At 38.9% G+C, this 26,387-nt stretch overlaps 1 protein-coding gene across 4 annotated transcripts in view; it reads right to left on the bottom strand.

The window, feature by feature from the left end:
* TTC29 (tetratricopeptide repeat domain 29) overlaps positions 1-18,812 on the bottom strand; it is a 209,629-nt gene extending 190,817 nt beyond the window's left edge. Inside the window, exons 1-4 of one of the 4 annotated variants that reach the window (XM_075929999.1) lie at positions 18,375-18,812; positions 16,520-16,552; positions 13,850-13,947; positions 9,282-9,365 (exon numbers count right to left, since the gene is read on the bottom strand). In XM_075929999.1, the coding sequence (XP_075786114.1) occupies positions 9,282-9,365; positions 13,850-13,941 (176 nt within the window). In that variant the 5' untranslated portion in view covers positions 13,942-13,947; positions 16,520-16,552; positions 18,375-18,812. Of the gene's footprint in view, positions 1-9,281; positions 9,366-13,849; positions 13,948-16,519; positions 16,553-17,703; positions 18,347-18,366 lie in introns of those variants that run through there. The other 3 variants (XM_075929998.1, XM_006133842.4, XM_025190030.2) reach the window with 3 other exon arrangements.
* Positions 18,813-26,387: the final 7,575 nt, after the last annotated feature.

Genomic DNA, 26,387 nt, shown 5'->3' on the forward strand with positions numbered 1-26,387 from the left:
AGTATATTATTTCTAATTAAATAACAGACTAGAAGTACAGGAGATCCCATTAAGTAGAAATAGATAAGTAACTTTCAAGACATATTTTTAGTTATCAAGGTTGACAATTAAGTAATTTGTTTTGTTACAATTCAAATATAAAAGTTGAAGTAATCTAATATAAAAACATGAATTCCCTCATGCAAAACCACCAAGATTTTGTAAAATAAACACTGTTGTTTTAAACAGGAAGAGAAAAATGTTTACCCATGAAACTGTACACATAATTAAAGAGAAGATATTTACATAAAATTATTTCTGAAAATTGTTCAAGTAATGGTTTAACTTTTTTCTGCATTTGTATTAAATAAAAAGACTTTTTTGGAGCAAATTATTCAGGACTTCTGCTTAACAGAGCTGAAAATGAAAATAAATATACAATCATTTGGGAACAATTTTCAGTTTGATAATACAACATTAATCTTCCATTGTCTCACACTCTGCGTCTTTGTTGGCAAACAACACTTTTAGCTCTATCATGCAATCAGGTGTGAATTCATAAAATGTCAGCGCAGTCTTTAATGTATATAAATATACATTATATACGTATCTCTCTCTATATATCTGCATTTCTTCCTTTTGTTTAAAGCTACATTACCACTTTAATGTTACACGAAGAAAAGAGTTAATCAATTATAAAGATCAAAGGATGATACTGAAAAAATGTTTTCAACTCCAGTAGTAATTAAAAATAATCTGTAATACAGATAACTGGAAATATACATTTAAAAATGTATTTTGATATATTCTGTCCATATATAAAGCTCTAAAAGCAGAATAATTAAAGATAAAAGTGATAAGCATAGGAAAATATTATTTTTGCACCTCAATACATACCTATGATCTTTAGTGAATATTTCAGGCTCTGTGAGAGAAAACATTATTTTCTGCTACTGATCTTTGTTGATTTTTAAATAGCAATTAGGAATTCACTGTATCTTACTTTCTTTTTTAAAACAATACTTTTTTCTCATTTTCCTGGAATTCAGTGAGGTTCATTAATCAAAATTAATTACAACTTGAAGTGTTGCATCCAAATTTTGTTATAGATGATTGCTTACCAAAATTAAAGATTTCTTAATATCTCTGTGTTAATAAATATTGTGTCTAATGGACTGAGCTAGGACCTTCCAGGTTCTAATCTTCGCTACATCTTTGACTTGCTATGTGATTTGTGACAAGTCATTTCACCTCTCTGTACATTTCTTTCACTATGTGTAAAACTGTATACAACCTGTATACAATCATGCTAATATTTTCTCAGTGTTTCCTTGTACTCCCCTACCTGCCTATATCTGTCTGTTATCTTTTGTCTTAGACTGTAAGCTTTTTCAGAAAGATAACATAATAATATGTATGAAACAGGGATAATGGTAGTGTTACTTATCTATCTCTTCAGGGGGCTGCTGTGGATTAGTTAACTTTTGTAAAATGCTCTGAAAATGGAAAGCACTGTAAGAGTGCTGCATATTTATTATCACACAGTTACTATTCAATTCCTATCCCAACAATATATTATATTTGCTTCTGATCATGCCACTCAAGAAGGGACAATTCCTGTCCCAAGGTGCTCACAGTCTAAGGACCCATAGACAAGACAGAATTAAATGAGGGGGAAAAAGAGGATTCTTATACAAATCAAAATCACTATGAGACTAATTAGAAAGTCATGATTGTCTCAAGGCAAATTCAATTGTCTTTTTATACTTCATTCTCTTTTTGTACATTATGGATCTATAATTCATTTTTGTAAACTGCATCAAAAATAGAACTCAATTGTGTATATCTTATATGTTTTCTTCAGCACAAAATATTGGTGTACTACTGAGAAATAAAAGCTCTAGAAAACCGTAAGACCAAACTTAGTAAAAACAACAAGTCACATAAAAAAAGAAAAACTTCAGCTCACTGTGTTCTTTTTTTATTAAAGTGTGTCAGGTATTTTATCTTTGCAAGAGTCTGATGAGTTTTTGCAAGTAAAATTCTGTTTCCTCTACACTCGCTAATAGTCATGAGAATCTGTAGTTTGCACCTTCCCATTAAAAATGTATTGTATTTTTTGAAATTATTCACCCCGCCTTTTATCCAGATCATGTCTTTGAAAGGAGGAAGTAGATAATAAATGGAATAATTCATGATTTCCCATTAAATATGAAACTTTCTTTTGCAGAGTTTAGAAAATGAAGTTCTACATAATGTACAGAAGTTGATTAGAACTTTTTTTAACCTTTTCAAGAAATACCTTTCACATTACACAACTGCACAGAGAAGTTTCTGCTGGAAAGGTAAACCATCTCTCTCACTCCCCCACGTCTGTTCTATTCTTTAGATCATTGCCTAATTATGTTAAATCACATGTATGCCCAACCTGAAATTCAGAGATCGCATTCATCTGACCAAAAGGAATGTGTCTCTAAGTATCAAATTCTCTTTTTTGAAAGTTACTTAATAAACACTGAATCGTGATCCTGACAAGTAAGATTATGAGGAATTATTCAGACAGAAAAATACATATTTAAATAACATTAACACTGACAGCAATAGCAAGGAAATTTAAAATGTATCGATAAAATTAATGTATAAAGTGTGCTATTTCCCTCTCCAAAAACACCACATCAGGGTGTTTAGGATAAAGAGCCTTAAAGTTGAACTCCTTTCGTTATGAAACTATATCACTTCTCCTCACAAATTTCCATATTCTGTAAAAAGATTTTCAAAATATACAAATAAAGAAAAAAGCCATTTAAAATATAAATGAATTTACACATAGGCTATCAATTCTCAAATTGAAATAAAACACAAAAGTGGTTCATAAGGAGGGTGGCACAATTGGTCACGTCCAATTGTTGACAGCTGCAAAAAAATTGCAATCGCTTTGCAGGTAGGGGGCTGGCAGAAGAAAGGAGGGGGAGTTTATACTTGCTCCATTCTACTGCTATGCCTCACTTCCATCCTACACTGGAGCTTCTCTCTCCCTGGATCAGAAGGAAGAGAGGCAGTTTGGATCAGTACTTCCCCACTCCTGAAAGTGAGCACTGTATAGTCAAGCAACAGAGGGCACAAGAAAGAGAGAAACCTATAGCACCCATGAGCCTACCTCGTATCTCAGCAGTCCCACTGCCACGCAACAGGAGCAGTCTCATTCACTATATCCCAGCAGCTCGACTCCATCCATATAAAATATTCCACTTTAAACCCCCTGCTCATTCCAGCAGCCCCAGTATCCCCCAGAAGCCCCAACCTAAGAGCACCAGCTTTCACCTACAGGTTTTTAGATCCACCCAACTTACAGACTGGTACAAAAACATTCTGTAACATAATATGTAAAATCCTAAATTAATAATTCTGTGCATGTTCAAAGCATAAAGTTCCTGTGAGTGCCTTTAATTAGAGGGAAAAAAGATGACAATATATTAAATTTGTTGACATGAAATCCAAAGTTAACTTTTGGAGCAAAAGTAGAAGGCAAACAAAACCCCACAGATTCAGGAACAGATGGAATAGGTCAACCATAAAAAGAAGTCAATTATTGAGTCAACTAGTAAAGGTGATGCCAACTCCAGTGTAATTTTTGTTTTCATTAAAAACAAAAGTAACAATACAGTACTGGGTGTCCCCACTATAAGTTGTCCCAGTATACATCCGTTCCACAATAAAGTCATTGATGCTAGTAGGAACTGATGTGTTATAAGTCCTCCCATTCCCCGCTCTTAAGTTGCGCAGCCCTCCTGCCCCAACCCCCCAATTTATGCAAATGGAAATCAGCTGCAGGAAAAAAATCCCCGCTTTAAGTTGTTTCGCTATAAATCCAAGGTTTTTGGAATGTATCTTGGACTTACAGTGAGGATGGCCTGTATTTATTTTGCCCTTTGAAAAAGTTCTAACAATAACATTTGAAGAAAATATGAAAAACATGTCTGAAAACTAGCTTCAGTGTTCACTTTTTTTGTAATTCACTCAGCTTGGATGATGAAATTCAAGAAAGTCAATTTCACTTTTTTAAACCATCCTGATGTACAGTAAGAAAAGCAAATATAGTAGGTGACCAGATTGGCTTACCGGGGAAATCCTTGGTGAGCTTAAACACAAAAAGGAAGCTTACAAGAAGTGGAAACTTGGACAGATGACTAGGAAGGAGAAAAATATACTGCTTGAGAATGCAGGGGAATTATCAAGAAGGCAAAAGCACAACTGTAATTACAGCTAGCATGGGATGTAAAAGGTAACAAGAAAGGTTTCTAGAGGCATGTTAACAGTAAGAGGGTGATCAGAGAGAGTGTGGCACCCTTACTGGATGAGGGATATAACCTAGTGACAGATGATGTGGGAAAAGCTGAAGTACTCAGTGCTTTCTTTGCCTCTCTTTTCACAGACAAGGTCAGCTAGTTCCAAGACTACTGCACTAGGTAACACAGTATGGGAAGGAGGTGGGCATCCCTTGGTGGAGAAAAAACAGGTTAAGAACCATTTAGAAAAGCTAGACATATACAAATCCATGGGTCTGGATTGAATGCATCTGAAAGTTCTGAGGGAATTGGCAAATATCATTGCAGAGCCTTTGGCCATTATCTTTGAAAACTCATGGATATCAGGAGAGATCCCAGATGATTGGAAAAAGGCAAATGTAGTGCCCATCTTTTAAAAAGGGAAGAAGGACTGTCCAGGGTACTACAGACCAATCAGCCTTACCTCAGTACCTGGAAAAATCATGGAGGGGTTCCTCAAGGAATCAATTCTGATGCACTTAGAAAAGGGGAAAGTCATCAGGAATAGTCAACATGGATTCACCAAGGGCAAGTCATGCCTGACCAATCTGATTAGCTTCTATGATGAGGTAACTGGGTCTGTGGATATGGGAAAGTCGGTGAATGTGATATACTTTGACTTTACCAAAGCTTTTGATATGGTCTCTCACAATATTCTTGCCAGCAAGTTAAGGAAGTATGGATTGGATAAATGGACTGTAAGATGGATAGAAAGCTGGCTAGATTGTCGGGCCCAATGGATAGTGATCAACGGCCTGTTTCTAGAGGAGTACCCCAAGAATCAGTTCTAGGGACAGTTTTGTTCAACATCTTTACTAATGACCTGGATGAGGGGATGGATTGCACCCTCAGCAAGTTTGTGGATAACACTAAGCTGGGGGAAGAGGCAGACACTAAGATAGAGGGAGAGGGCAGAGATAGGGTCCAGAGTGACCTAGAAAGATTAGAGGATTGGGCCAAAAGAAATCTGATGAGGTTCAACAAGGACAAGTGTAGAGTCCTGAACTTGGGACGGAAGAATCCCAAACATTGTTACAGGCTGGGGACCAAATGGCTAAGTAGCAGTTCTGCAGTAAAGATGGATTACAGTAGATGAGAAGCTGGATATGAGTCAACAGTGTGCCCTTGTGGCCAAGAAGGCAAATGGAATATTAGGTTGCATTAGGAGGAGCATTGCCAGTGGATCTAGAGAAGTGATTATTCCCCTTTATTCGGCTCTGGTGAGGCCACATTTGGAGTATTGTGTCCAGTTCTAGGCCCTCTACTATAGAAAGGATGTGGATACATTGGAGAGGGCCCAAATGGAGGGCAACCAAAATGATTAGGTGGCCGGAGCACATGGCCTATGAGGAGAGACTGAGGGATTTGGGCTTATTTAGTCTGCAGAAGAGAAGAGTGAAGATTTGATAGCAGCCTTCAACTTCCTGAAGGGGGTTCCAAAGAGGATGGAAAGAGGCTGTTCTCAGTAGTGACAGATGGCAGAACAAGGAGCAGTGGTCTCAAGTTACAGTGCGGGAGGTCTAGGTTGGATATTAGGAAAAACTATTTAACGAGGAGGGTGGTGAAGTACTGGAATGAGTTATCTAGGGAGGTGGCGGAATCTCCATCCCTAGAGGTTTTTAAGTCTCGGCTTAACAAAGCTCTGGCTGAGTTGATTTAGTTGGGATTGGTCCTGCTTTGGGCAGGGAGCTGGACTCGATCACCTCCTGAGGTCTCTTCCAGCCCTATAATTCTATGATTCTAATATAAAATAGTCCTTCACTGATAGTTTCATAGTGTTTTGATGATGGATTTCTAATAGCAGAACTCTTGTTCACAAAAATGTTTTCTTTCTTGTTTTAAATCTAACTATATTTTAGCAGACTTACCTAACTGCTTCGAAAAAGTTTCATGTTATATCACTTAAAATTTTGACTAAATCTAATCTGATAATTTTTTTAATTATTTGTAAAATGTTAACACCAGAGAATGGGTGGCAAGTGGATAACATCTCATCCATTTATTTCAGTGAGGGGCAATCTAGGTTAGTGAGTGGGGCGTAGGTGGCCTTCCATCTAAGTGAGCCACAAGATTGTTGTAACCAAGATAGTCTTCTGGTGTAGGGTAATTTTGCTAACTGCACTGGTTACCTAGAATTTTCAGGGCATGCTGATTGAACTATAGAAGCCCTTTGATTGTACAGGGAGGACATGGCAATCACAGTGTTATGTACAATCAGCACACACCTCACATTACATGCCCTTGCTTTAAAAGCATGTCACTTTTGTAATACCTGTAGGGAAAAAACTACATGGATGAAAACCAGAAGAATCTGGCAACCTGCACAATTCTGCCCCGTCCTTGCTCAACTTTTCTCCCTCCACCTGTCCCTCCAGGTGGTTTTCTGTGAGGATGCAAATAAAATCCAGTTCACAGATTGCAGATTGGATGATGAGTTGAGCCTGGTGGATGCATATGCATAATTTTGTATTCGCGCAGGGCTCTAGTTACTCTACCCCAGTACTAAAGGACAGGCAATACATTTTCTACTCCATGGTAAATTTCCTTGATTTTTACTATCTTATAGTCTCAACACTCTTTCAGCACTCACGGTTTATGTGTAAAAAAACCTTCAGATCCTAAATCCTATGGCTGAAGGTTAAGCCCATCAGGTTACAACTCTACAATACAGATGCATTAAGAGCTTTCCCAAAGTTGAACTGACTTCATCTGTGGTCACAGAGGTCATGTCTACATTGCATTCCTCCTTGGAGAGAGGAATGCAAAAGCAGACAAGCAAAATTGCAAATGAAGCGCAGATTTGAATTTCCCTCACTTCATTTGCATAATCATGGACCACCATTTTTCCAAAAAAACCCTATTTTGAGATAAAAAACACCGTGTAAACACGGTTATTTTGAAAAAAACCCATTCTTTCGAAATAACCATTAAACCTCTTTTTTAAGGGTTAAACGTTATTTCAAAAGAAGGGGTTTCTTTCAAAATAACCGCATCTACATGGCATTTTTTATCTCAAAATAGGGTATTTTGAAATAGCAGCTGGACATGATTATGCAAATGAAGTGTGGGAAATTCAAATCCACGCTTCCTTTGCAATTTCGCTTGTCTGCATTTGCATTCCTCTCTCCAAGGAGGAATGCCATGTAGACATACCCAGAGAAGACAGTTATTCCCTTGGTTAGGTTACATGCTGGTTACAAGCAAAGAGGTAAACCTCACATCGCCACCACTAAGCAGCAAAGACAGTATGCAGCCACTGTTGCAGTTTCAAAGTGAGGCTTCTATGGCTAGTATCCTCCCCTTCCATGTGGCTATGGTAATAATGGGTGATTACATGTTTCTTCCTTTGTAGACTCCCTGTATTCTGATCCTCTTCACCCTGCACACTAGTTCCATTTCATTTGGGCCATCTGCAGCCAAAGAGTTGTCCAAGGAGAAATGCCTTATTTAAATAGGCCTAGATTGTAGCTGAGCCAGAGCCCAAAATAAGGATAAGCCCCAAGGATTTAGAAAGAGACAATCGGGTCCCTGGTTCCACTCTCTCCCCATTAGGGAAGTAATCCAAGCCGGTCCTTACACTTGACGCAGACTCTGTCACCATCTGTGCCATCTAGCACAAAAATGCAGAAGAACAGGTTCTGCCCACTCTCTGTCCCTGTCCATTCACATTGCTCCCATCAGTAGCAGGGAGTAACAGCACCACAGAAGGAGCTCTCCATCTCACTCTGTGACCTATGATGCAGATGTTTCACACAGAGAAGAAATGGAAACACCCTAACATCCACCTACTCCTTTATAATATATACAGAGAGAGTCATAATCTGCCCCATAATTTGGATCCATTTGTAGTCCATGATCTTCCAACAGACTCCCAACTTTAAAGAAAAGAACAAGTTTATTTTAACATAAACTGCTTTCCCAACACATCATTCCCAAAAACATTAGGATCTTTTCTACTAACACCTTAGAGAGCTTGAGCAATTTTTGAATCTGCCACAGCTATGGCAGACAGAAGCACTCAAGTTGAAGCCAAAACAGTACAAAAGAGAGGGAATGCTGGCAGGTCATTTACTGGGAATCTTGAACTTATTATACCCTCGGTCAGAAAGAGTCTGAATTTTGGAACATTCAGGGCATGCTTCAAAAGACACGTATATGTCAGGGTGTGAAGACAGAGCTGAGAGTTCCTGAAAAAAAAAAAAAAGGATAAAAGAACTACTTTTGTATGTGGCTGTCTGACCATGCTCCTGTAGGACTGAGGAACTGTTTTAACATCAGTGGGGTTATGCTGCAATATTAATAGTTAATTAACTTTGTCTAGGCATCCTTTTATTATTTAAATATTGAAAGAAATAAATCCCATTTTAAAGACAATAATTCCAGACTTTTAGAATCCCTTCATTAATTCTAATGGAGCCAAAACTCAGATCTGTTAAAACACTGCAGAAAAGTAATCAGCGTGTAGGGTTTTTTTTGTAATTTTTAAATGTAGCTATACCAGCAGCAAGAAATATTTTTTTCCTAGTGTTCTTTCATTCCTTAGCTTTTAAAAGAATTAATGGTATATGAAAAGGCTGCATCTTAAAATCAGCATTTGGAGGTGAGGATTGACTAGATATTAATGGAGTATTACAAGAACCTTTGTTTTTTTGTATACAAAACTTCAGACCCAAATGAGATATTTTCACAGAATTTTTTTCTTAAAGATGATATTAAATGTAATTACTGACACAATCTTAGCTATCGTGTTTGAAATGTGACAATCTCAGTAAATATGAGAATTAATAAAACCATGGGATTAAATCCTTTGACAGACTCAGTGAAACAGCATTATTTAATATTCATTTTAATTTTTAAGTTCCACTCAGGAAGGTGTAAAGCTTGGGGAACTTTAGATTTCATTGAATATGATAACTAGAAACAAAAGAATCAATAAACTTACTGTATGTTAAAATGCCTCAAAAAGACCATACTTACGCAGCAGCCTCTTGCTTTGACAACCCTTTGATATTCATCGCCAAATAATGATCTATGGCATCTTTGTCTTTGATCATATGAATCCTAAATTTAAATGAAAAAAAATTAAAAGAAACACCGTGCTAACGTAGACGTCTGCAGCATGTATAATGCATTATCATTGCCACGCAGAGACAAATAAATACTGAAATATTGACAAAGTAATGTATCAGACACATTTTATAAATACATACAAGTATCACATTAACTTTTTGGTCTGTAGCTATTCAAATCTTCATTTTCCCAGGGAATCAGAGTTGGTTTCAGTATTTAAGAACCCTATTATTCAATGGTTCCACATACATTATAAAAAGTCTAAACCAGTGTTTAACACCGTCCATACTCAACTTTTCTCTTCTCAAATGGATCCATTACACTTTTGCCTTGATAGCATGGACTAAACAAAGCATCAGATCTGTTTTGTACTAGATTTTTTTAAAACAAAATTTACTAATACAGATTTTGTGTAGTATAATTTAAGCTCAGAGACAATTTTACCAACGTGAAAATCTCAAGAGCATATCATAATAGGAGACATTAAAGGCCAGGTCCAAAGCCAAACAAAGTCACAATAAAGACTCACATTGACTTTAATGTGCTCTGATCTCAAGCTAAGGTTGGAAATTGGACTAACAGACCATTCAATTTTAGACATTTCAGCTTTTTATCTTTTGCATCCATGCCAATACATAACAGAGGCTCTGGAGCTGTACTGACCATAAAAGGAATTAGGACTTTTTATGTATACTGAGAGCATCATGTCAAAGGATGTCATTTTTATAGCAGTAATGTGAATTAACTTTCATTCAATAAAAAACTATGAGAAAAGAACATTAAGATTGTATGATTAAGTACTGTAGCATGTATATTCTGCCTCTTTGTGGGTATGTATTACACGGCAGTCTTTACTTATCCCTCTCCCGCTGACAAAATATTTTTTCCATAATTGTATGGACATTTGGATAACATTTTGCAGTGTTGCCTATTCTATGAATGCCAGAAAAAGTCTATTAAAATAATACAATGAACTGTATTTACAAAATATACAACTGAAGTAGAAAAAAAGAAAAGAAAAAAAATGTGCTGGTACATAGCATATTATCAGGCTAATGTATTTCTATCTCATTCATCAATCACACCTAAGAAAGGCCATGCTGCTGGATGGAAAGAAAATGTACCTAGAACATGCTACTGATTAGAAAGAAATTGTATCATAATAATTAAATTAAAATAAAATCTAAATCAAAATTTGAAGACTAAATCTAAGAGTCTAAACCAATGAAGATATTATGGACCATTTGCATGACACAAATAGTGTGCATTACTGTAAAAGATGTATTATATGACACTACATATTTAGGTAGGGTGTGTGTGTGTGTGTGTGTGTGTGTGTGTGTGTGTGTGTGTGTGTGTGTGTGTGTGTGTGAAAGAGAGAGAGAGAGAGAGAGAGAGAGAGAGAGAGAGAAAAAGAACGAACGAACGCATGTGTATTTGAGAAATAGTACAGAATTACATAAATAAAAAAGAAAGTTCTTTGGGTAGAAGTCCCCAAAATGCCCTAACTAATGTAGGAGGTCTGCAAAAGGAACCCTCATGCAATTCTTAGGACATTCTAAATATAAAGTAAAAAGTAAAAAAATCTAGAGGTAATGTTCCAGCATCACAATTATCTAACCAAAATTTAATTTGAATTGCCATTTAAATATAACTATATCTTACCTCTGCTTGTTGGAAATCTTTTTTTAAAAACACTACACTGTGTAGAACAGCAAAGACAAATCACAAAGCTTAAAGTGGCACTTGTCATGTAGCCCAGGTTAAAACTTATTCTAATCTGATGGGGGAATGTACCCCAGAGTTTAAAAACAAATTAAGCATAACCAATGTTTGAACAAACACACACACTTCTCACAAACCAGCTATTGTTTAGAAGACACCTATAATGTTTTGTGCTGTATTAAGGATGTCTATCTTGCTAGGCTCTATCATAAAGAATTCCAGCTACAAGAAAAAAAATTCTTTCAGACTCGTACCAATATCATCAGTGATGTTTGTGCATAAACAAGAAAGAAAAGATAAGAGTCAATTCAATTACTACCAACAGGAAAAGGACAAAGCTCCAATCAGGGTGTTTCAGAACTGAGAGCAACAAAAATATTAACGTGAAAAATATATCTGACTATATCTTATAAATCTGTTTCAAGGTGTTATGAATATTTAATTAGAATTTTCATTTTTCCAATTTTTCAAAAATCAGACTAACACCTGAAAAACCAACCTTGGAATATTTTGGTAGTTATAGTAACAGACTTATTTCAAAGGTTATCTATAGGAAAGATATAGTTATCCAAGTCAGAATTACTGAATATGTTAGTATGATTTTGAAGAACCCTTGCAGGAGAGACACATGAGTTGATATACGCCAGGAACATGTGCATAGTGAAAGGAGAAACTTTCAAGAGAAAATAGCAAGACAGGAAGCTTGATTAGGGAAGCCTGAGGGCAGTGAGAGATTCAGGGATGCCTAGACTACACAGAGTAAATGAGCCAGCCTCATTTCTCTCCCCCAAAACTCTAGCAAGACTTGACCTAGGATGGATTGCACTGAGAGGTTCTCTCAATGCCTTGACCAAACGTTTCAAAGGCAGTTCTTAAGTGAACTACTGAAGTACTTAAACTTTTAACTATTTCACCCACCTGTTTGCCTGGATCAGATCTGGCTGAACCTGGATAGCAAAAGATTACTGGACGGTTTGAGATAGGTTAAGAAGTTGGTTGCCTGAGGTAAAAGGGAGCATGACTGGAACCAGAGAACAGAAAGTTCAATAGGGATGCAGGGAGGAAAGAGAATATTTGGGGGTGAAATTTCAGGAACAGAAAGCACTGGAGACAACCTATTTGCAATGGGGTCCCAATGCTAGTGGCCATACTAGGTGTATGTACTCCAGTGTCAGTCAAACTGTGGTGACATCTTTCAAAGCTTGCACAGAGACAACTCCGAAGTTGTTGCTATCTTAGACTGAAGAACGTCTGATACTGCTATGGCAAAAATACCCTAAAGAGCCACTATTCCTATCTTCTGACACAGACATAACAGGGAGTTGCCTGCCTCAGAAGGAATTTTAAGGGGGCCAAACCATCCCAGCAAAGGGGCCTGCCTCAGAAGGAATTTTAAGGGGGCCAAACCATCCCAGCAAAGGGGCCTATGCATTGATATGGGGCCCACATCAATTTTATTCTACTAACAAATGCCCCTATAACTTCAACAGAGAAGTCTCTTTATGGGGAGCTCCACTGTCACTATCCCAACAGAGCACTCGGGTGTGACAAGAGACTTCCTATCCCTGCCCACCACACCTATGCCATACAGAATTCTGTTTGTTTAGAGGATGTTGGCAAAGATTGCTCCATACAAGAGTTCTCTGCTATATCAGGAAGAAGTCATGTCACATTTGGTCTTCAGGCTACCTGGAGCCTCCCTGCTCCTCAGCCCATTACCAACCCTATTTCACTTTCTAAATGTTACAGTCAAATCCAGGAAAAAGAAAAACCTCAGCCTTCATGCATTTCTCAATGCAGAGAGATTCCTTTTTAGGACTAAAACAAATTGATTTGGGGCAAGTTAAGAGGGTTGCTTACCATTTACTGTAACCCACATTACTGATTTATTTGGAATGGGCAGCAGCAATTATTGGGATCTCAGTGCTCAACCAGTGAGACACTAAACTAAGGTCTTCCACCTCAAGCAGTGGGGAGCAACTAAAGGCACACCAGATAGCTGAGTCAAGAATGGGGTGTGAGTTGAAGCACTGGTGTATTTCAGCTTGCTGAGCGGGATTAGCCCTTGAACTGTATTAGGTATTTTTTTTCCATGACAATTTGTATATATTATAATTTAAGACATACAATGATGGTTCCCATGCAAAGTCAAAATGATAAAATCTTATTTTTTTAATCCAAAAGAATACATTTTCAAGGAGGAAAATAAAGACTTAACACTGAAACACCTAGTAAGATGAAAGAACCGTTTCAAAAATTTAGGAGAAGGCATGTATCATGAATAGAGCTCTTTCAAAATCTGTCATAATGCCAAAGAAAAATGGTGATACTAATCTCTTCTGCCATTATATACTTCACTGATTGTTTGAAAGCTTTTCTTAAGTCTTTATGCAGTATCTTCAAATTTCATTGAACTTACCAATTTTACTGGAACTGCAAGCAACCAAGTGATTTGGTGATGATGCAAATTCAAATATGGACTTTTTTAATACATTATATTTTAGATGAGAAGAAGATCATTTCGATTTTATTGTTCTGTCTTGAAAAGACAAGTGAGTTTGCACTTTCTATTGCCTTTTATTCATCATATGGATGTAACTTTGCTAAAAGATTATTTTCTTGTCTTAAACTTTTGCTTTTTAAAAAAATACCTACAACACAAACCATAATTTTTCTTCTTAAGCTATCCAATTGCAGCTATTTAAAGAAAAAAGGTTAGCTTTCTAAAAGTCAGTATGAGACACACATACCTTGCAAGTTTTATTGAAGGGCAAACCATCTGCTCTGTGAAGCTGGGATGTGCCTTTGGACGCTGTATCGGCACAGGAGGCAAAGTACTCATTTTGAACTAAAAAAATATACACACAATAATTAATACACATTTTTTCATTCCTGTGACTCATGACTAATGTTCCCTTACCCTTCTTCAGTCTTTCCCCATCTACTGTTTTTCCCTTTCTGTTACACAATATGAAAAATGAGGTCCCTATGTTGCAAAAAACTTGTGTATGTGATTAACGTGCACATATTTTTGCAGGATGGAGCCTTGGAATTACTGAATTGAGACAGAATGCCTAGGACTGAATCTGATTTTGTTTACATTGATTTTATAGCTATATAACTGAACTGTGGCACTTCTGATTTAGATAGTTATAACTGAAAACAGAATCAGGATTTTTAAGGCTCTATGATGGCTTCTCTGTTTTTGTTCTTATTTTTTAAATAGATAAAGTACAAAAACAGAAATGATAAAACACGTGATATGTAATAATGATGCAAGAGCAAGCATTGTATTATCCCACAAAATGAATAATAATAGAAACAACCACTTAACTTTATAAGTAATGTTATATGAACACAGGATTTTACTTATGGAGAACAAAACCAAAAAGCCCCCATTGCTATACAGTCTAGTTTGTCTTTTTGAAGTACATAAATGTTACATTTTTGTCACATAGAGCAACTGTGTTCTTTCCTCTCAAGTACGCAGCCTATACTTCCCACCATTAAAGCTTCAGCTGCCAGATCCTTCATTTTGCACATCCGTGATCTGAAGATGTTAGCAGCAGGAGCACCCTTACTTTTAAATTTGGTTTAAAGTAAGTATTGCAAGACCTGCTGGCAAGCCTCAAGACACAAACTTTTAATGGGGGTAGGAAATACGATTTTAAAGGGGAAAAGAAAGTTAGCTATTTGTTAGATTTATAGAATGGCAATCTATTCTGTGTTACATGTCAGAAGTATAATGAAGGTATAGGAGGACAAGGAAAGGTAATATAGTAGGGAACTTCATTAAAAAGTCCCTGAGGGGGGTGGGGGGGTTAGTAAGGACTAAATATTATTGATAGCCTTTACAGTTGTATTTCACAGCCCAAATAAAAACTAATTATTATACAACTATCCAGATTTACAGTATACAGTGAGACTTTTCATCTAAATATTTCAAATCATGTCATTAAAAAATATCAATACAAATAAGAGCATATGGTAATTCATCTCAGTCAAAGATTACACTTAACAAAAACTAGATTTGTATTTGTGTTTGTAATAAAAGATTTTTTTTTTATGAAAGGGAGTTCCATTTGGGAGTGGTTTATAGTGAGAGATGGCCAGTCACTAATTAGCCTTCCCATCATTGAAACAAAAATATCCATGAACAGAAATGGAGCAAGACTTTAGAATAAATCCTTCTAGAAGTCTTATCCCTTGCTCTATTTCTAATGATTATCTGCAGTTGTATTTTACAGCCCAAGTTAGTTTAGAGCAAGAGGCAAGATATGTTTTAGTTTAGTGTTTACTTTTTGTTTTTTGTTTGTCTTCTTAAGTGTATGCAATTTTGGTGATTTATTTTATTTCCAAAACATAAGGACAAACTTTATTTATAAATTTTATATATAATTTATAACTATACAAAACAGGAAGGTACTGGTTATACATTTCAGTTAAGCAATTTATGATATTACCTTAAACTCATTTTGATAACGAGTGACAAACTCTCTACGTTTTACTTATTCTGCATGAATCAAACCCGTTCACCCTGCCCTATATCCGCCACTAACTGCTATTGTTCTGATCTACAAACTTGGAAATCAACTGTAATTCATGTGATCTATTTTAACCTCTTAATAACTTTCTTCCTTTTTATATATTAATAAATCTTTAGATTTTTATTTACTAGAAGATTTGCTACCAGCATGGATCTTGGAGAAGAAATGAAATATTTTTGACCTGTGTATATGTCTGGCTTTTTTGAAACTAGAAGAACCTAATAATATGTGATTCTAAGTTTTAATAATAATTTACCATAGAAGTCTGGTTTGTATAGGCTGTACATGAGGAGCTAGAGAGCCTGCAAAGGACTAGTGACTTCATTATAACTAATACAGTATTGCGGGTATTTGTTACTGGATTAGTATATTCTGTCATAAAATGTTACCATCACTTCAGGGCTTACGCCAATTGCTATTAGATACTGTGGAGAGAGCTCTTTGTGTTCCGGAGGAGGGCAAATTATCCCACATTGCATAGTATGGTGTTCTTATTCCCACCTCTGAAGCTTCTGGTGCTGGCCACTACAAGAGACTAGGTAGATCTACAATCTGATCCATACAGCCCTGTGTGGATACAAAATTTGTATCTGCATCCAATCCATGATCCCCAAACTTGGTCAGTGGATATCTGCAGTTTTGCAGGGCTCTAGTTATAAAATTTGGATCCTCTTCGATCTGCAAACACAGCAGATATCATCCATAGATGCCTGCAGATTTGCAGGGCTCTACTGATCCATCATGGCAATTCCTATGTTCCTATGATTAAGCATTTTGCTGCCACAAAAGCATTCTAGAAATCAATAAAGTCAATGTTACAGGGCTTTGCACTGAAGAGTGGCAGAGGAATAGAGAATATAACTGAACACTTACTGTACAGAAGGCACTTGTTCATTCCTAAAATGGCTAAAAATAAGGAGAACAAATTTATAGATTCTACAACGTTCAAATAAAGTTATTAAATATATTTACTTAATGACTAATTTACAGAATGTTCCATAATGCCATTTTGTTTCATCTATCTCCTGTCAAAAGCATGTTCCAAAGCCACACACCATTATATCCAATCAGCATTTGCAGTAACGAGATAAAGACATTTAGTTGTCTTCAAATACTGTATTGACTTTAAGCTCTCAAAGCAAAAGCTATGACACTTTCATCTGCAATAAATGCTTTTAGCACTGTACAAAAGACCGATTATGCATCCTGATTCATGCAGGCAAACTCTTAAGTTCATGATGAGCCTCTCAAAAATTAATAGAACTCCACTAGGGCAGAGATCCTCCCACATGATCCATTTCCATGACTGTGTGTCACATATATACATATCCATATAACTATTCATCTATTATATGACAGCCTGTATAAAACTGATACTTATTTATAAATAATATTAAAGAGTAACGAAACATAGCTTGACAAAAGAGCATAAACATGTCATGCTTCCATTCATTCTCAGGAAACAACATCCCTGAGCATTATCAGCCATGATTATACTATGGACTTTTAGGGGGAAATTCCCACCTACATAACTTTCAGCTGCTCAAAATACTGGATGTCACCAGTGTTTCCTACACTGGGGTCCAAGAGTGACAGCATCAATAGCAATGTTTTCTGAAAATTCCATAGTGAAGAGAAGGCCTTCCTGAGAGCTTAACTAACCACCCTTCAGGAGACAGGAAGAGAAAGACCAGCAGCAATATGAAGAAAGCTATGTAGGTAAGAAAAGAGTGAAACTAGAAAGAGGAGGGAAAAGGCTGAAGTGGCTTCAAGAGATGGGACCAAAGAGCTGAAGATGAGCGGATAAAAACACAGATAAAGTAATTCACTGTCTGGTGCATTTAAATGTATAACATGTCACACAGTGGAGGTTTGAGGAGTCTTGCCATTTGCAATATTTTAGATGTGTGTGAATTAACTATCTAGTGAACTTTAAGAAGGATAAAGGAAGCCTCATGTATTTGCCAATTACAAATTTGTCTGGGAACACACTATTCTTTATATAAGCTGACTGCAAACTTTTAAAAAATGTTTGCTTATTTAATTTTGAATCAAACCTCCAGTTTCCAAGTAACTGTAGACCTAAGTGAAGCTAGGGGAAGTATTTTGAACAGATAAAAGCAGACCCAGCAGTGCTCCAGCTTCTTTCTTCACGGCTTTTTCCATCCGTTTTTCCAACACAGAGAACCAGCTCCATCCCGCTGTATTTATAATAGCAACAGGGCAAACAGTAGTTTGAAAAGACCCTCCGGCTCCAGAGCGCCCTGACACCCCGGCACCACCTAGCGTGCAGCACAAATTACTCCGCAGCTTTTGTCCCTCTGCGGGGTGCGCGCTGGAGATGCCCCCCGGGGTTACTCCCAGAGGAGCGCTGTGTGAGAGCCGGGGCGGAGGCAATGTGCAGCCAACCTCCTCTGAGCAGCAAGAGCCCCCGCCCAAAGGGCTGGGTGCAGGGACGACTGGGGCCTGCAAGGGGAGGGGGTGCAGAGAGGGGCACCCACAGGGGCCGAGGGTCCCCCTTTAGCAATTAAAAGTTTGGGGGGAATGGGGGTCAGTGCACCCCCCGGCTGCTCCCACGAGTCCCCTACGGCTGGGTGTCTCCCCGCCGCCCCGCAGGGAGCAAACCAAACACCCCCGCCCCGCCGCTAGCACCGAGCCGGCAGGGGAGCGGCCTCACCCCCGCGGCGGGCTGAGCGGGCCGGGGAGCGGGCGATACTCACGGGCTCACCCGCCGGCCGCAGCTGCGCGAGTCCCAGGACGCCCCGAGCCGTCACCATGGGAACTGGGGCGGTGCCGCGGGCGGGGGAGCCGACGGAGCGAGAGCGGCCGAGGGGGCGGCCACGGCGAGAGGCGAAGCGAGCAAGCGCGGGAGGCTGGAGCGGGGCGGGGGGCGGCGCGCGGGGGCTGAAAGGGAGCCCGCCGCGAGTGCTTGTTGCAGCAGGTGGGTGCTGCTGGGGAGACGCTCCAGGGCAGGGCCTAGGCGAGGACGGACCGTGCTGCCAAAGGAGACCGGAGCCTGCGAGCCTTCAACCGTGAAATAACACTTGGTGCGGGCAGAGCTGCGACTGCATCCAGCCTCCGGGCAGCCGTTCCCCGCTTTGCCTGCGGGGGGGCTGGACCGGTACGCCAGGTCCTGCCGCGCTACAAGTGGAGTTGGTCAGGTTTTTTAAGCAGGATGGTTATAACTCAGTGGCCTCAGAACATGGTGAGCTTGGCTCCTGTGCACAGGGCTCCTGTGCTTCTGCGCGTAGGGCTCGAGCAGTAAACGTTGAGCTCGCCAAACTTTTCGAAAGACCATGCGCCATATCGTAATGCCCCATGTCCCTGGTTTGCTTTTGGGAATGAGCAGGAAGCCTTACTCAAGTCCAGGTACACCGTGTTAACGCCCCTCCCCCTTATTTCAAAGGTAAAGATCAATGTTTACTTTAAAACTTCCTTCAAACATCTATCTAACATTTTCACAGTTAAATTAGTGAGGAGTGTCAAAATAATTTAAATGACAGTAGATCTTGAAATTCAAAAAAGGTAAAGTTTTATAACTTTTAAAACACAAATTGTCAATATCACATGTCAAAATATACAAAATAAATCACCTTAAATCACACTCTAATAACTTACCAAGCAACTTTTCCTTACCTTGCTGGTCAGTACATTTCAATTATCATGAATCAGAGAATACTAGAACCTGGAGATTCAAGCCATCACCAAGTCCAGTCCCTTGCCCTTATGGCAAGACCAAGCACTGTCTACATCAGGGTGAGGAACCTTTTTTGGGGAGGAGCATGGAGCCTTGAGGGCTGCATCTAGGCAAGCCAGCCCCTCTGCCCCCCCTTTAGGTTCCCCATCCCTGATCTAGATCATCCCTGATAGATGTCTATCCAACCTGCTCTTAAATAACTCCAGTGATGGAGATTCCACAACCTCCCTAGGCAATTTAACCACCCTGACAATTAAGACATTTTTCCTAGTGTCCAACCTAAACCTCCCTTGCTGTAATTTAAACCCATTGCTGCTTTCCTCATAGGCCATGTTTTCTAGCTCTTTAATCATTTTTGTTGCTCTTCTCTAATTTTTCCACATCTTTCTTGAAATGTGGTGCCCAGAACTGAACACAAAACTTCAACTGAGGCCTAATCAGTGCAGAATATAGCAGAAGAATGACTTCTCATGACTAGCTCACAACACTCCTGTTAATGCATCCCAGAATCATGTTTATCTTTTTTGCAAGTGTCACACTGTTGACAAATATTTTTCCTTAATTTGTGTGTGTATGGTGAAATTAAGATTTACTGATATTCAGGGCTCACCGAACCACGGCGAGCCCCGCTCACCAGCTGCACTGTCCGGCAATCTGCACATGCACAGCTCACCCGAACCCGGCTCTTCCAGGTTACAATCTACTCGCCACAGGCTTATTTGTCAAGCCCTGCTGATATTTACTGACAAATCTAATCCTTGCAAGTTTAATTATACACATACTAGCAACTCCTCATTGGCCCTCAGAAAGTTGCCATTATCTGTCAGTTGCCAACAAGTGGAAGGCAGGTTTGCATGACTGCACTCATGAAAGGAAGCTCTGCAACCCTGATGTGGGAAAGGCAGCAATGGGGAAAGGAGCCGAAAACTGGATGTTGTGGCTTTCTAAGGAGAATGGGGGCACTAGAGCAGTGTTTCTTAAACTTTTTAAGACTTAGGAACACCAAACCATTTTTTTATAGAGAACACCAATGATTGTTTTTGTCGAGCAAAAAAAACCAAAAAACAGCCCCTAGGGAAAATTTGTTGAGCAAAAAAAAAAAAAGAAGAAAAATAAAACCACCGGGCCTGGGAGACCTGGGGGTCGAAATGCATCACAACCTCGCCAGGAAGACTTCCCTAATGAGAGTCTGGTATGTAGACCACAAACAAGTAAGGATAATAATGAACAAATGATAAATAAGGTCATGTGTCTGGCCAGGAAGGAGGGTAGAGGAGGGGACTTGGGGCAGAGTGTCTGACTAGGAGGAAGGGTGCAGGAGGGGACTTGGGGCAGGGCGTCTGGCCAGGAGGAAGGGTAGAGTGTTATGCTTAAACGAAGCACATGAGATCTTTTATAGGAGAAAAGGCAGTACACCGTATTTATTGAGAATACAACAGTTGCATATGCTTTTCAGTCATTCACACATAAACACCATACATACACAGTACCGCCAGACGATGTTATAGTTACCAGTCCTGATTCTGTATCAATCTAGTGGCCAGTTAGATCGATCAGAGCATGGCCTTTTGTCAGTCGCGATCCGATGCTCATCTGGAGTTGGTGGCAAGACGAACCCAAAGTTCCATAGCAAAGCACCCTGCTTTTATAATCCTTTTTTCTGTTGAAGTCTATGGATTCCCGTGCCAGCCTGTAACCGGCATGTTATCTGGTTGATGTCCCAAAACATCTCCAAGAGGCTCATCCTGTCCTGGATTGTTAATCAGTTGTTTTTAGGGATGTCTCACCTTTAGAGTTGTAAATCTGTCAATTTGATCAATTCTTGACGGTGGGTATGCACTGATGGTTTCTCTAATGCCAATATGTCTCTTTGCAGTCTGTCTTAAGGGCTACGTCTACACTGGCACCCTTTTCCGGAAATGCTTAAAACAGAACAGTTTTCCGTTATAAGTATTTCTGGAAAAAGCGCGTCTACAGTGGCAGGATGCTTTTCCGGAACAGCACTTTTTCCGTAAAAGCTTCCGTGGCCAATGTAGACGCGCTTTTCCGCAAAAAAGCCCCGATTGTCATTTTCGCGATCGGGGCTTTTTTGCGGAAAAGACTACTGTGCTGTCTACACTGGCCCTTGAAGGCAAGTTCTGCAGCTTCTCTTTCCAGCTGTTTTTTGAAATTATTATTAATACTATTACACTATTAAAAGCAATTTGTAATAATTTTAGATCCATTAATGAGTATCCAGGTAGGTTAAAATGTTCCCTAACAGGTTTCTGTGTGTTGCCATTTTGAATATCTGATTTGTGTCCATTAATCCTTTGTCATAGAGACTGTCCAGTTTGGCCAATATACATGGCAGAGGGGCATTGCTGGCACTTGGTAGCATATATCACATTAGTAGATGTTCAGTTGTATGAGCCTCTCATGTGGTAGCTTATGTGATGATGTCACTTGTATAGATGTGTGGACAGATTTGCCTCTGGAGTTTATTGCAGGGGTGACTTCGTGGGTGAGTATGATGGAGGTGTGCTGCATGGTTGCTGGAAAGAGTTTGTGTCAAGTTCAGAGGTTGTCTGTAGGCAATGATTGTCCTGTTCCTCAATGCCTGTGAGAGTGAGGGCTCATTTTCCAGGATAGGTTGTACATTGTTAATGATGCACTGGAAGGGTTTAAGTTGGGGAATATAGATGTTGACTAGTGGTGTTCGGTTATTTTATTTGTTGGTTTTATTTTGAAGAAGCTTATGCCTGGGTACTTGTCTGGCTCTGTCAATCTGTTTTTTTCCACTTCCCCAGGTGGGTATTTAAGTTTTAAGAATGCCTGAAAGAAATCCTGTAGATGTTTGTCTTTGTCTGTGGGATTGGAGCAAATCTGGTTGTATCTTGGGGCCTGTCAGTAAACAATTGATTGGGAAATGTGTCTTGGATGGAAGCTAGAGCCATGTAGGAAAGTGTAATGGTCAGGAGGTTTCCAGTATAAAGTGGTGGAATTGTGGCCATCATTTAATTGTATTGTAGCATCAAGGAAGTGGATCTCTTGTGTGGACTGGTCCAGGCTAAAGTTGATGGTAGGATGAAAGTAATTGAAATGGATTGTGACTCAGCATATCCCAGTGCTTTCTTCTGTGGGCACAGGGTCCAAGCAGGGTACAGTTTGGATATAGCACAGAGAGGTACAGTGCAGCTCCAGTGTCGGGTGTATCCCAACACTTCCTTCCCTGGCTGTAGACTCACAAACCTGTCTACAACCAGGTCCTTTCTTAACAAAAAGTGTTCTTAATAAACTGTATTCTTGTTGCCAATAGCTGAACACTATTAATATTAAAATCAAGGAAGCAGGATTGGTTGCCAGCAAAATATTACTAATAACTAGAAGTTACTATCTGGGTTTCTATTGAACAGAATCTACTGTCACAATGAAAGCTTCTTAGATTGTGAGGCAAATATTGCAAGTGCTTGCAATAATTGAATTATAAAATACAGAAATTACAGTTGAAGAGATGTAACTTAATTTATGGAGTGTCTGAGAAGGAAAAATTGAAATCAGATAGAATAATGTATTTGTCCATTTCACTAAAACTAAAGAACTAATTGGGAAAGCCATATTTAGTTCTAGCACAAGCTACTATGGAGTAAGAGATGTGAAATAAAAACAAGAAGCTGGAAATAAAGAGCAAATGTAGTAATTAATTCATGGTTAAGAATAAATCAATAGGGAAAGGTCTCAATAATACACTCGTTTAGCTAGGCCTAAAAGCAACACAAAAAACAAAACAACCCCCAAAACAAAAACAAACAAACAAAACCCCAAATTTATATGGACCACTACTTAATTCCATGTCAAGAGAACCAGAGGCAAACTGAAACAGGCAGCACTGTGAACAACACAATCCAACAATCAAGATATGCAGACAGTTCTGCTCAAGGGACTTTGTCATAATGGAATTTTCCCTGTTAATCTTTTGAAATCTCAGCCTAATGCCACTACAGAAAAGAATTTAAGACTATTTCATCCTATTAAGCTCTGGGAAATCACAATCTAAAAATGACATGAAAAAGATGATGATCTTTGCTATGACACTTCCCTATTGTCAATTGTTTATTTTTAATGTATATAACACTGAAGGATCTGGAGGCCCAAGTGAGGATCAGGGCCTCAGTGTGCTAGGTGTTCAACACATAGGGCATGTCTACACTACAGGGCAAAAGTCGAATTAAGATTCATAACTTCAGCTACATCAATTGAGTAGCTGAAGTCAAAATACTATAATTCAGCTTTTGGCGCTATCTACACAGCAGAAAGCCAAAGGAGGATCACTGTTATCCCAGAAAACCTTACAGCTAAAAGGGATGGTATATATATTGTATGAATAGCAATCATATATAATTTTGGAATAGAAAACTGTTAGAAATGTCCCTTTTCATAAGAGACACGATACATACTGCTTGAAATGTATGTGAAATTAAATCTCTATTTTTAAATGAACCTTTTCTTTCAAAACTGAACTAGTGCAAGCACCTGTGTCATCAGTCTTTTTTTGGGGGTGTTTATCTGTGTGTGTGTGTGGGGGGGTTAACTCAAAGTTTTTGCCAAGGATTCTGATGGCACTTGGATAGAGAAGGGTCTTGCTGCTCTAGTTGAAACTGTTGGCATAACAGTACTTATGCCATCAGCAGAGGATCAGGTGCAGTGTAGTTCTGCCCCACTCCCTCTTGATGCCAACATATGTTAGGTGGCAGGGCAGACACATATAAAAAGCCAATGTGTACTGTCTGTCAGCGTTATACCAACAGAGATTCTTCCTTCAAAGGTGAATCTAAGCCAGGGCTGGGCAAGGTGCAGCTTTGGGCCCAGATCCAGCCCTCCTAACACTTTGATCTGGCCCCTGGACTGCATTTAGCCACTTTCTGTTTATATCCTGGTGCCTGTGCCACTAAATTTCCTGGTGGTGGCTCAGGCAGCAGGATCCTATTTAAATGGCTCCCAGTGACAGTGCTACCTTGGCAGGGGCAAGACCGCAAGCCCTTTAAATAGCTGCAGCAACCCCAGACAGCTGCCAGGCAATGTGGTATTGGTGGGGCTGAGAGCTGCGAGCTCTTTGCTGTGTTTTTAATTAAAAGCCTCTGGTCCCAGACAGCCCTAGGGGGAAGCTAGTCCCCAGCTCTACCGCTTCTGCCCCAGGACCCACCCCTTCCCGAGTATGGGGCTGGTCCACAACCACATACCAAAGTTCATTAACTATGTTCATTAAGTTCCTGCCAAAATTATTGCCCACCCCACAGAACTGTATTTTGCACTTCTTATACACAGATAGCCTCCTGTAGTAGAAAATACTATCAGCTATCCACAATAAAGATCAAGAACACATATTCCTGCGCATCCAGAAATATAATTTATGCAATCATGTGCCGAAAGTGTCCATCCGCTATGTACATTGGACAAACGTCTCAGACACTTCGCCAAAGGATCAATGCCCACAAAACAGATATCAGACAGGATCACAAAGAAAAAACAGTTTCTTGCCATTTCAAGCAGAAAGGACATTGTCTCAACGACTTGATTACCTGCATCCTGCTTCAAAGACCTTTTAAGACTTCACTTCAAAGAGAATCCTCTGAACTGTCATTCATGCTTAAATTCGACACTTTACATTCAAATTTGAATAAAGACGCTAATTATCTTACCCATTACAAAGATAGCTTCCCCAATTATCACCTCTAATATCATTAGCTCACAGACATTTACCTCCCCCTCTTTTACCCCCCCCCCATCCTCCTTCTGTTCTGAAATTTGATTTGTCCTTTTCATATGTGTTCATTTTTTTAATTGTATCCTTTGGTATATATGGTTGTGACAATTTTCTTCCACTATTTGATCTGAGGAAGTGGGTCTGGCCCACAAAAGCTCATCACCTATTAAACCATCTTGTTAGTCTTTAAAGTGCTACACAGTCCTGGTTTTTGTTTCAGCTGCACCAGACTAACACGGCTACATTTCCACCACTGGTTTAGGTAACTATTTCTTTTTCTTCTAACAAAGTTGATAGGTAAGACTTTTAGCTTGTCAATGCTGACAATGCTCTTTCAGGCAGACACCAAAGTTGTTTGTAAAAGAGATGAACTATTACCTGTACAGCATGTCAGAGGAGAACTTGATTGAAAAAACAAGAGCTTGAGGCCTTCACACCTGCTCAGTTAAAAAGAAAATTTGTGAGAACTGGAAAAGATTCAAACAGCAGCCTGACATTTATTGGCAACATTCTGAAAAAAAAGAATCTAGCAAAGCACTGAACAAGCAGTGTTAGGGTCTCCTGCATTAAATATTTATAAGTCATTTTACTTGGAAGAATAGTAAGAAAAAATCTTATGGAGATATTTTAGAAGTTCAAAGGATCTCTCAATCCAAACAATATGTAACTTACAGGAGGCATGTCTTTAACACAAAGAATCAAAGCCGGTCTGTATCTATAAAGTAATATGGAGAGACAGTAGCCTTTCCGTAGTGAAAGATGAAACCAGCTTCCATTAAAAAGCTGTATTTTAGCACCCTTATAACTTGCTGAGAAAGTTGTCATGAAAACTGTTGGATTCACTCTGAAGAAAAAGAGTTCATTTTTGCAAAATTTTAACAAAAAATATTTCAAAGTTATTAAATTTTTTGGGTTCTGTCCTGCTCTCATGCCTTTCAATGGAAACAATAGCAACCGGCCTGTAAATGCATCTGAATGAAAGAGGTTCTTTTTGCTTGTGTTTTACCACAGTTGATAGAAGTAGTTTTTATCTTACAAAACTTTACACTTTATAGCGCTTGTAAAAATATACAAGGCCAAATTTTCAAATTCATTTGCATGAGCAAAATGTGTGTCCAGCTATTTGCTTGCTTAAATATTTAATCTGGACATGAAAAATGTATAGTATTTTAGTATTTATGTGCAGTCATTTACACACATCTGTTAACATATGCCCTCGTATTTTGTAAGCAGAAAATATGGCTGTTAATGTGTCTTGTCTGCAAATGAAATAGGGCTGAGAAGTGATCAGAGCCTTATAT

This window comes from Pelodiscus sinensis, chromosome 5 (genome assembly GCF_049634645.1).
Source record: "Pelodiscus sinensis isolate JC-2024 chromosome 5, ASM4963464v1, whole genome shotgun sequence".
NCBI lineage: Eukaryota > Metazoa > Chordata > Testudines > Trionychidae > Pelodiscus > Pelodiscus sinensis.